The sequence below is a fragment of the Pinus tabuliformis genome, chromosome 5_1 (genome assembly GCF_031772625.1).
Source record: "Pinus tabuliformis cultivar Carrire ecotype Pingquan chromosome 5_1, CPIR1, whole genome shotgun sequence".
NCBI classification, from domain to species: Eukaryota; Viridiplantae; Streptophyta; class Pinopsida; order Pinales; family Pinaceae; genus Pinus; species Pinus tabuliformis.
Window position 1 is genome coordinate 460,763,048 of NC_142305.1, and position 12,345 is coordinate 460,775,392.

The 12,345-nt window shown below is 36.7% G+C and overlaps 1 protein-coding gene across 2 annotated transcripts; it reads left to right on the forward strand.

The window, feature by feature from the left end:
• The first annotated feature begins 220 nt into the window (after window positions 1-220).
• Window positions 221-2,406, forward strand: LOC149165480 (putative UPF0481 protein At3g02645). Of its 2 annotated transcripts, none has more exons than XM_089431147.1 (2): window positions 221-997; window positions 1,269-2,406. In XM_089431147.1, the coding sequence occupies exons 1-2, from the start codon at window positions 378-380 to the stop codon at window positions 2,284-2,286; spliced, it is 1,638 nt and encodes a 545-aa protein (XP_089287273.1). In that variant the 5' UTR covers window positions 221-377; the 3' UTR covers window positions 2,287-2,406. The 2 variants fall into 2 exon arrangements, with proteins under 2 accessions (XP_089287273.1, XP_089287272.1); XM_089431146.1 differs by having other exon boundaries at window positions 223-997; window positions 1,230-2,404.
• The last annotated feature ends 9,939 nt before the right edge of the window (window positions 2,407-12,345 follow it).

Consider the following 12,345-nt stretch of genomic DNA (forward strand, 5'->3'; position numbering starts at 1 on the left):
AAATCATACTAAAAACAACTGGGATATTATTAGCAAAATAATTCCAAATAACATAATTTTCTTTTATATTAAAAAATAATAACTCATCATAACTATCCTCACCTTTATCTTAACAACTTTATTATGATGAGGTTCCCGCTGAAAAAAGAAGAAAATGATGGGGAAACAGAGCAGTCACAACGTAGGCCATGTGAACATCGTGTGGAATACCAAAACACAATTATTCACGGTATCAACGTGTTATCACCTGTTTACAGGCCAGTGGCCACTGCATCAGGTTTTCTGGATTTTATGAACTCTATATAAGGCTCTGCAGTCTGTCGACCGTCTCAGGTTTTTCCCAGTATTGTGTTTCCTCTGGTTCCTGACCATCAAGAATGGCTTCCAACGACAGGATCGATGAGAACGGTTGGATTATAGAAGTTAAGGAAGGTCTCGGAATACAAGAAGAAGAAGAGGAAAAAGAGTTGCGCGTATCTGTGTTTAATGTGCCCAAAGAGTTACTGGCAGTGAAAACCGAAGCGTACGTTCCTCAGTGCGTTTCCATCGGCCCTTATCACCATTGGAGACCTGAGCTCTATGATATGGAGCGCCACAAACTAACAGTTGCCCGCAGATTTCAGAAAAGAATCAAAGACTTAGGCAGCTTTGAGTCCGTGGTGGTGAAGGAGATTAAGGAGCAGGACTGGCAAATCCGAAGCTGTTATCACAAGTTCATCGACTATAACGAAGAAACCCTGTCGTGGTTCATGGCTCTCGACGCAGCCTTCCTTCTCGAGTGTTTGCAGTTCTATGTCAGGCACCACGACGACCAAACCTCCCAGTCGGACGTCAAACACTTGGGACGAGTCTTAGACCCTAAGGCAGCTAGTGCTGTCCACAACTCCATTGTCAGGGATCTGATGATGCTCGAAAATCAAGTGCCGGTATTTCTGTTGCAGAAGCTTTTGGAGTTGCAGTTGGGATCTAGAGCCAAGGCCGAGCAGAGGCTTAGCAGGTAAGGAAAATATGGAAATTTTTAGTGGTTAAATTTTGTAGATGAGTTAATTTTCATATTTTTAAGAAGGGAGATTTTATTAGTCTCATTGAAAATTAAAAAAATTCTCTAAAATTTTTAGCCTTTAAAATAAATTTCCATAATTTTAATTTTCGGCCAAAATTTTCACACTTTAAAATAAATCTCCTGAAATATTTTAAATCTCCATTCTTGAAATTTTTCATGTGGACAGCCTGCTAAAGCTGGTATGTCAAGAGTTATCGCCTTTCAGCTTCGAGTTACCAGAGAATTCAAATCTCTACATAAACGAAGGAGGGCACTTGCTGGAGGTGCTGTACTACGCCATTGTCCCAGTTTTCCACACTCAAAATCCCACGGCAAAAGGAAATGATGCGCCTGCTACAGCAGACATGTCTACCATTACAAAGGGCTTCAGTTCCTTGTGGAAGACTCTGTCCTCTGTTAAGTTTGGACCCATTCGATTTCTCACAAGGTTGCCCCGGCGAGCGCTGAACACGAGGCCTGTGCAACTTGCCAAGAAATTGCCCTTGCGTCTGCTTTCCACTGTGGGGAATCTACCAGTTCTGAAAGCTCTTAAGAAACCCTTGGCTGTTCTTGTGAAAGTTGAAAAAGTAGGGGGAGACGAGGAGGGGAAAGGGGATGAGGAAGGACAAGAATCATCTGTTAAGATTATACCGCCCACGCGAGACGAACTGAATATTCCATCTGTTGCCAATTTATATTCCGCTGGAATCAAATTTTCCCCAACCTCTGGCGACCTGACGACAATCAATTTCAATCAGAAGACGGCCACGCTTTACCTCCCCAAGGTAAAGTTGGACAGTAATACAGAGGTAATTATCAGAAATCTGGTGGCATTTGAGGCTTCCGCGGCGCCCGGTGCACTGGTTTTCACGCGATACACAGATTTCATGAACGGGATGATCGACAGCGAAGAAGATGTGAGACTGTTGATAAAGTGCGGGATTATTTGCAACCACCTGCAAGGGGAGGCAGAGGTTGCGAACCTGTGGAACGGTATGGGTAAGTGCGTTCGTCTCACAAAAGTTGGGTATCTGGACAAAGTTATCAAAGATGTGAATCGATATTACAATAGAAACTGGTACGTTACAGTGGTAGAGTTTGTGAACAACCGCATATTTGGGTCGTGGAAATTCCTTTCTTTGCTAGCTGCGCTCATTCTTTTGGCAGTCACTTGCTTGCAGTCATTCTGCTCTGTGTATGATTGCAAAAAATGGTTCGACCAGTCCTATTTAGTCGATAACTAAGAGGTAGCCCCACAATCTTATCCGTCGTCCAAATGCACTGTTCCAGGACTGTTTCTTCCAGTGTTTTGAGCCTTGGTTTTCTGTGTTGGAATTGAGCAGCCAAAGACTAGATTTCATTTTCTTCATTGTTACATTTTGCAGTGTAATAAGAAATTGTTATTTATTGAATGGTTGATTAACGCTGATTTATTAAAATTAAATTGTATATTTTAATAATTAAGTGGATTTTTTTAACCCTATGTTTTTTTAATATTAAGTTAATGACTCCGGAGGAGGAGGATAAGTGAATATGTGTTATTGTTAAAATTAATTGAAAAAAAATAAAGGAATGATCTTTTTAATTATTTTATCTTACTGTGTTTTGAGGAATTTTGTCTTTATTCATTTAAATTTAATAAAATCTGTATAATTATATAAGTGGTTGACTAACTAGTATAATTTAATTTAAGTGGTTAACTAATGTTGTTATACTTGTATAATTTAAGTGGTTGACTAATGTTGTTATATATTTTAAAATCAATTTTTAATTTTATCTCTGTAAAAAGTATATATGTTATTTTTAAAATAAAATAATAAAAGAAAAATTGTTTTATTTTTAAAATAAAATAATAAAAGAAAAATTGTTTAACTAAGTGAGAAACAAGAAAAAGATATCTTTATTAAATTTCAAAATCAAAATAAAGAAACACATTAAAAAAAATTAAAAGAAAAAGGTATTTCTGTTCTTCAAAATTGTGATTTGTCCACTCAATTTTAACAGAATATAATGTTTTTCATAAATAGTATAATTGTTTTTAATTAATTAAGAAATAAATAAATAATATGAAATTATAAAATGTTTAATAGAAATAAAATTTAAATTATTTTAGAACAGATATCTAATAAGAATATAAATTAAATTACTTCATAATAGGTAATACCAATAATGATGGCTATAACTATACTTATTATTAATGATTTTGTTGAAATTCTATTATTAATTATACAATTATATAATGCGTTTTTTTAATTCACACTATACTTCAGTTAATTTTGTTGAAATTTTATTATTAAATTTTTAATTATACAATATGTTTTTTTAATTTATATGATATTTCAGTTAATTTTAATAGTTGTTTTGGTCCTTATCACACTGGTTTTTAGAATGACCAGATTTTTACGAGTAGATTTTAAAACCAAAATGATTCATAGAAGACTCCCTCACCATTTGCTCTGTTCGCCATGGGCAAAGATGTATACCGAAATTTCCCAAATGTTTTCCTTCCCAATGATTGCAAATTGAGGGACTGTATGAACTTTTAGAAGATTGAGTTATATCATATATTTATTTGTTCCTGCCTTTATTAGTCCCTGCCATCTGGCATCCGGCAGGGACTATAGTAATCGATCGTTCGGGAGATAGCATTAAATCGAAAGCGTTATTCGGCTGTTTCAGTTGTTAATCCAAAGTTTGGAAATGCTTTGTTAGGCGCTTATGCTAAGTTTCATTCGCAGCTGAACTTGGCCATCTTATTTGGCCTCTTCCCGAGGCGGAAGAGGCCCGACCATAGCTTAAAGCCATAAGCCCGGTGCATTTTCGCGCTAACCGTCAGCTGTCGGGTTTTAATGTTAACATTAATTCCAATCAGTTATTTCGTATTCTGCAGGGGTATGCTAAGGTTTCATAAGATTTGGTGTTAAGCTGCAGGTGTCCGATGCGAGCAGGTGTCATGGCCACTGCATGTACTGCCCACATGGCCACTGCATGTTTCGTAATTCTTTTGGTTCTTTATCATGATCATGCGGCCCTTATGGCATATGAATTTCAGACAGTGCGGTAGATTTTGCAGGACGGAGAGAACGAAAAATTCAAGGACGAAAGGTTTGTCATGAAACTGCGCTCGTGCTTTGCAATTTTTCCTTATCATTTCAAAGGCTTTAAAATTTGCTTATTAGCTTTCGGGGTACATACTTGCCTGGGATATCACCATTGAAACCCCGCTGAAGCTTTTCATTAAACCCTTTTCTTCTCGGTTTCAGGTATCTCAACTATGTCATGAACTCGCAAATTTCAGATATTCGACTGTGCTCATTCTTAAATTTTTTGCCGTTTAGGTTTTTTTGTTTTGTTAATCCTGGGTTGCTAGAGTGGCATCAGCGCCGCGAGTAAAAAAATTAGAATTGTCAAATGTGCAAGGCACCACAATGAGCCTGTTTACACAGCTGAGTTCCTTTTGCAGGACGGAGAGAACGAAAAATTCAAGGACGAAAGGTTTGTCATGAAACTGCGCTCGTGCTTTGCAATTTTTCCTTATCATTTCAAAGGCTTTAAAATTTGCTTATTAGCTTTCGGGGTACATACTTGCCTGGGATATCACCATTGAAACCCCGCTGAAGCTTTTCATTAAACCCTTTTCTTCTCGGTTTCAGGTATCTCAACTATGTCATGAACTCGCAAATTTCAGATATTCGACCGTGCTTATTCTTAAATTTTTTGCCGTTTAGGTTTTTTTGTTTTGTTAATCCTGGGTTGCTAGAGTGGCATCAGCTCCGCGAGTAAAAAAATTAGAATTGTCAAATGTGCAAGGCACCACAAGCAGCCTGTTTACACAGCTGAGTTCCTGCGGCATGTGGGTACTCTTCCGTCAAACAATTTACTTCAATTACTTGAAGCAGAACAAGCCTCTTAACAGATTATAATACCTAAGATGCAGATGGGGTTTTGGTTGCTGGTCATGACAGAATCAACAACACACTTTGTGCTCATATTCACAATCTTTTTTCATCCGTTATTTGGGATGGCAATGGTCGTGCTGCCAAGAAGTTCCCAGTAGCAGTACCCGTACAGAAGTACCTAATTATGACCAGTCCATTTTGTCTGGGCCTTTGGACTAAGACTAGCTATTCCAAGCTTTAGGAGACGTGACTAAAATGTGAATCATCTTTGCCTAGGTAGGTTTCCTTCCGAGATCTATTTCTGTATTTGACCCATGAGTGGGGATGATCTTTTTCAAATTTATCACGAGGCTTAGGAATTAGGTTACACAGGGTAGCAAGATAATGCATCCCTTATTAAGTTGATTCCTAGCAAATCTGAAATAATCTGAAATTATTTTTCCGAAATTCAGAATAGTCTTAAAATGATTTTATTTGAGCTTACCTAATTATTCTTCGTAAAATCTTTCTGCCAATACGCAATCTTTGAAATGAGGGAGCGACCTATAGAACAGACCGATTATTGATGTTAATATTTCCTACTGCAACTTATAACTATGAATATCCAAGTGTTTCCGAAAGAAAAACCGAATCTCCTCTCTCAAATAGACATACAAATCCTGTATTTCCCCTGAAGGAGACGGAAGAAGATTCGTTAACCTGCCCATATTTTGGTTAAGCAACAGGTAACTCATGATCTGATAAGCTGATGCAGAAGCATCTTGAGTCACTGGAACCCCATTCAACTCACGAAGGCTATTGATAGCACCCACTCTTCTGTTACACAGAGTCAGCGCCATGAACTGAAATGGGTCACTCGCGGACTTTGCGAAGGCAATAAAATCCTTGTCTGATGATTCAAACAGATCTTTCTTGTTCTCGATATACCAAGAAAGAGATTGCTCTGTAGAGAGAAATTTTTGATACTTGAATGCAGCAGCACTGGCTACTCGCTTTCTGAGTAAATCCTCCATCCCTTCTGGTACTGAAGCATCAGATACAAATACTACCAAACTTCGAGCCAAATCTCTCTCGTGAAAATGCAATACACCAACACGGTAGATTCTACCACGGAAGTCCATGAACGCTGGCAAATAAAATTGATAGCCCGAAGCTTAAAATCTGCGTCGAGGCTAAACCATATTTTCTCATCGTCTTCACAAGAATGAAATGCTTCTGCCATTTAAATGTATTATTATATGAGGCTTTGTTGTGAGTCGTATCTTAGCTTGTGGTACAAGCTGTTCGAACAGCGAACAGAGTGAAGCACAGTACCAGAAGCCGTGACACAGAGGCAGAATTTACGAATATAACACAAATCTCACTAACATCAACTTCAGTCACTGTTCTGCTAGTTGCTGGCTTTTGAACCAGAGACCAGACTGACACAGTGTTTGCTAAAAGTGCTTAAAAGTGCTTACAACCGTCACAGAACTTACGAAGACAACGCAAATGTCACTTGCTCGCGAACCTTAAAGCTATATTGACAACTGTTCACAATACATGCAAAGGGATGAATACGACATGGTCCAACATACCTAATAACTCTCAGCTATACAATTTACATGCCCCAGGGTGATGTAGTTCACCTGCGCGTTAGAATTCGTGGCGTTGGAATATAGATTCTCTCGCGCGCCCATATACTTATATATGTGAGACCATAATATAGCTTGGGGCATATGTATGTATCTTATGCCTTCAAAGGGAGTAATGTCACGTGTCAGGCTAAAGACATGAGCATATGTGTGCCATGACCACGATATAACCCAAACAATGGACATTCATTTCTGGGAACTAAATACAATGTTTTACTGTCAACAATGGGAACAAGAGCTCCGAAACAAATATTATCAAAACCTCTGGCTTCAGACGTCGATGTGCATATACTGGTGAGATGCATTATGTATAAGCTCAGTTACTCTCTATGACTGATCATGTCTTATTTTTGCTGCTGCTGTTTCGCTTTCAGCTAAGGTAATGTAACAGTTACTTTGCATATACTGGTGAGATGTGCATATACTGGTGAGATGCATTATGTATAAGCTCAGTTACTCTCTATGACTGATCATGTCTTATTTTTGCTGCTGCTGTTTCGCTTTCAGCTAAGGTAATGTAACAGTTACTTTGCATATACTGGTGAGATGTGCATATACTGGTGAGATGCATTATGTATAAGCTCAGTTACTCTCTATGACTGATCATGTCTTATTTTTGCTGCTGCTGTTTCGCTTTCAGCTAAGGTAATGTAACAGTTACTTTGCATATACTGGTGAAATGTGCATATACTGGTGAGATTCAACCAGAATCACTTCTCTATCCACATCCACAGGCATCGCAGCTTTTAGCATGTGCTACATGCCACTTGTAATGTCGCGCCCATGTCAAGTCGAAGCTCTTGCTAAGTCAATGTCTGTTCGTTAAATCCATTAAAATCAAACACATCATTAAAATCTATGTGGGTATTTTTGTTTAAAAGGACAGTTAATTCAGGCACGATGGAAATAATTATCTCCGCATGGAATTCTGTATGCTGATCGTTACAAAATCATCATGACCGAGTGGGATTTTCAAGAACATTTTTTGGACACTGTGGTTTGCTTGGAAGGTCCACAGTTTCTGCTTACAAAATTTCAATTGCCGCAGTTTAGATTTAGGTTCATTGTTTTATGCCATTGACTATATATTGATATGTGTTTTCCTCTACTTTGTAGTGCGTAATAGACAGGCTCAAACTCAGTTCATTGTTTTATGCCATTGACTATATATTGATATGTGTTTTCCTCTACTTTGTAGTGCGTAATAGACAGGCTCAACTTCACGCAGGGACTCGCTGCGTTGCAGCTCCCCTTGTTTACTTCGGGATCGTAAAAGTGCTTGGAGTATTCAATTGTGGCTTCCAGCTGGTTTAGATTTCTGTCACGCAGTAATTTAATGATTGCCCGTTTGTCTAATTCTATTCTTCTGGCCCTACTCAAAATTAAAATATAAATTGAATAAATAATATATTTATTATTATTATTATTAACAATTGCATCAAAGACCCCGGATGCGGGTGACTGAGGTGGCATTCAATATGAAAAAACTGGGGTGGGGCGAGGCAGCTCGACACCTGCCCACCCAGTACGCCGCGTTAAATATTGGCAAACGGGAGAGCGCTTGGCATGCGCACAAGGCAAGTTACAACAGCTCCCCTTCAGGTGGCCCTGGTTCATTCTTCCTGTCCTCTGCAACGGCTCCTCCCTCTGCACGCTACAACCTGCAAGAGATGACGGCGATCATCAATGCAATAGTAATGAAAGTGGTTTTCCGAGAAAGGTCTGGCAAGTATAAGGTGAGGCACTGCTCTGAGTTTGTGTTGATGCCTTGCGAGTTGTCTCTTTGGGCTCATCCCCTTGCTTTGGCTCAAATTAAGGTTCTCTCTGAAGTCTCTTGGCCCTTGACGCGGAAGCTTAACTCGGCCATCCAGGGGCAACTCCTGCTGTTCCTCTCTCTCCTCTGGGGGGTTTTGGACTATAGTCTGGTGGTTTTCGTGTCAGTTTATCATCACCGGGTCTCAGTTCTTGCCTTTGGTTTTGGCGGGTGGTTTCTGAGTAGTTCCCTCTCAGCCTCTGTCCCCTCGTTCAAACGTTTGGTCTTAGGCCTGGTCTCAGATACTGGGGGGTGGAAGATTGGTCCTGACAATTCAAAGGTTGCTCGTTCTCACTCTGGAATTTTTCGCTCTGTGCTCAATTGGTTCCCGCTTGCGATAGGATTTCGTAGGTTCTCTCCCGGGTCTCCGCGTCTTTGTTGTTCCGCTCGCCATTGTCTTTGTCTCGGGTCAATTGCTCAGCCTGTCTGCAACTGTTCTAATGCTCCCTCAAAGATGGCTCGACTTCGTCAACGTATGGGGTGTCGTAGAGGCCAACCCTGGCGTGCTCCGACAGGCTCGTCTTCGGATTCGCCTGCCCCCTCTAGTGAATTGTTTACTGGTCGTTACCCAGGCACTCGAAGCGGGAGAGGGCGGCGTCGTGCCTCCAGTCACTACCGTGGGCCTCCTTCCTCGACCGGCTCTGCAATTTTCTCCTTCAACAGTTCCCTGCATCGGCCTCGGATAACGGCCCACATAACAGTGGTTTTCTATGAGACCACTCAGATGGAGGACTCAGACTCTCATCCGGGAGGCTCCGGGGCAGTCTCTGGTCCTTCTCCTTCGATTCAGCTTGGAATTGGTATGGCGCCGCAACATGTTCAGAACGCTCCGGGTTGCAGCACTCAGGATGCGGAGATGCTGCCTGTCGATCCCAGACCCTCTGATCAGATCGCTGCTCCAGCTATGGGTGAGCCAGAATTCGGATGGTGCCGAGTTGTGGAAGAACCACAAGCTGATTAGCATGCTCTTGCTGGCGACAGTTTTTTGGTTATGCCATGGCTATCATTGGGCAAGTTTACTATGTTAACTCTACTGTGGATTTCCTATGTTTTTTTGTTGTTTTGTTCACTATGAAGATCCAGAAGAGTATCAACCCGATCCCCTGCGTGGGTTCTGAACTGGGTTTTCTTACCTGTTTTTTCCTGGAAATTCTGCCTCCTATCAGAGCAGTGTAATGACTTCGGTCACAATGTAAATATTTCTCCTCTTTATTAATAGAATTAGTCTTACTCAGGAAAAAAATAAATAAATAAATAAAAATTGCATCAAAGGTTGCAAAAGAATCTAACTAACTATTATATTTCTCAACAAAAATATAATTATTATTTTTATCATATTTTCCTGTAACATATTGTTATTTTATCTTGTCTACGTGTAGGGCAGCTCAATTTGTCCATATATTTCTTTTTCTTTCTATTCATTTACAAAAAAATTCAATCATTTCGTGTGACAGAGAAAACTATGTCATACATCTATACTCCAAACTCCTTTGAATTGCATGCTTCGAAAAGAAAATAAAATGAATAAAACGATAATTTGAGTAGAATTATATGAAGAGCAAATAAGATCTTCTCTAGGATCTTATTCCAGTATGGATTTTAATTACCCTATATGAATAAAACTCCAACCTAAAAATATAAGCAAATAATTATAACCATACATTGACTCAATTCGAGCTTTATGAGGTTTAATTACCCTATATGAATAAACCTCCAATCTAGAAATATAAGCAAATAACTATAACCATACATTGACTGAGTTCGAGCTTATAGAACAGAGAGTCAAATAGACATCAAAAAACTAGTTACATAGAATTTCAAAATAGAATGAATATTTATAAAATGAAGTAATTTAAAAATTGGTCGGCTTGGTAGCCAAAAGTAATATGTCAGTTTAAAACAGTAATAAGAGCTCTGGCTTGCTATATTTGCATAAAAAAAACTACATATGAATGGGCAAGTGATAAATACGTCTAGAATGTAAAGCCTTCAAAGACAAGGCAACTAACTCTTGGGATAATATGAAGAAAAAGAAATTGTCCTATAAACCAGCTCTAACCTAGTGAAAATTAAAATAATTTAATTTTCTTTCTTTTTTTCAATTTACCACCATTTTAACTTTTTGTACTTAGCACTGCCATTTTTTTAAATATTCTTGCGAACTTGCATGTGTCTTGATTTTTGCAAGAAATTTAGGGTTGCCACCATTTTGACTTTTTGTGCTCCGTATTTGCTTGTAGCCACATTCACCAATAAGTAACTCCCTCATGTCACCAATAGGTAACTCCCTCATGTCTTGATTTTTACAAGAAATTCAGTGTCTTGAGTAAGATTTAGCCCTAGATTTTATGCGAACCAAGAATTGAACTACACCTAACCAAACCTACAATTAAGTTTTGGATTTCACTAATTTAACTTATACTAATAGAAATTCAACGTTTGTGTCCGCAAAGCTAAGTATGGAAGTATGCCTTCTTAATCTGGAGTAAGTAGGGTGGTTCAGTGTCTTGGAGTAAGATTTAGCCCTCGATCTTATGTGAACCAAGAATCGAACTACACCTAATCAACCCTACAATTAAGTTTTCAATTTCACTAAATTAGTAGGCCTAATTTTAACTTATACTAATAGAAATTCAACATTTGTTTCCGCAAATCTAAGTATCAAAGTATGCCTTCTTAATATGGAGTAAGTAGGGTGGTTCAATTTATTTACAACTACGTCCAAGCATTTTTTTGATAGTTTACGAATAGTACGTATAGTCTTATAAGTGGGCTATGTAGGATTTAGTTCTTATTAGATTATTGATTTAAATTGGAAGAAAACTAACTTGAGAGTAAAAGTCATGATGGGAATAAAAATTGTCCCAAACTTTACACAATTTAATTAATAACGTCTCCACATCGATGGCAGGAGGATATATCTAATAAAATAATAAAGTAATTATTTCGTTAATGTTATAGTGGTATGGGAATTGCTGTTTTTATCCCTTTAAATTCAATAAAATTAAATTAGTATAGTTGTATAAGTTAAGGGGTTGACTAATTAGAATAATTATATAATTTAAGTGATTGATTGATATTGTGTACACTTTGAAATCCAAGTAAACTTAATTTTATATTTATGAAGAGTATATATATTATTGTTAAAATAATTAAAATAAAATAATAAAGGAAAAATGATTTAATTATTAAAATTAAGATTTAAGATAATTTGATTTCCGAGATAATAAAAAATAAGTTTTTTTTATTATTAAATTTCAACTATCAAAATAAGAAAATAAATAAAAGAGAAGAATATTTCAATTTTTCTGATTAATAAAAGAAAAAAATATTTCAATTATTCAAAATTATGATTAATAAAAAAAAAAAATCAATTCAAAATTATGTTATTGTCACTAAATTTTAATAAAAGATGATTTTTTTTTCACAAATAATTTTGAAATAAATTTATAATTATTTTTATTTAATTAAAAAATATATTAATAATATGAAATTAAAAAATATTTAATAAAAATAAATTTTAAATTATCTTAGAATAGATATTTGATAAGAATAAAAAATAATTTATTTCATGGTTACTTATTATTATTTAATACAATATATCCATCATTTTAATAGAAATTAAAGAATTTTGTTAAAGTTTTATTATTAATTATCTATTTTTTATGTTTTTTTATTTATATAATATTTCAATTAATTTTGAATAATTATTTTGTTCCTAAAATAGATTTTTAATAGTTATTTTGTTCCTAATCATACTGGTTTTTAGAAAGGCCAGATTTTTACTCACAAATTTTAATATAGATTAGTTGACACTATTCAAATGGTTGATATATTAATTTCTACTATATTTATTGTAACTAATCTATATATTGGTTTCATTTTCTAAGATATATTAGTCTAACAAAATTCTAATATATATTAGTTTTCAATTCATGACAATTTGTGATTATGATG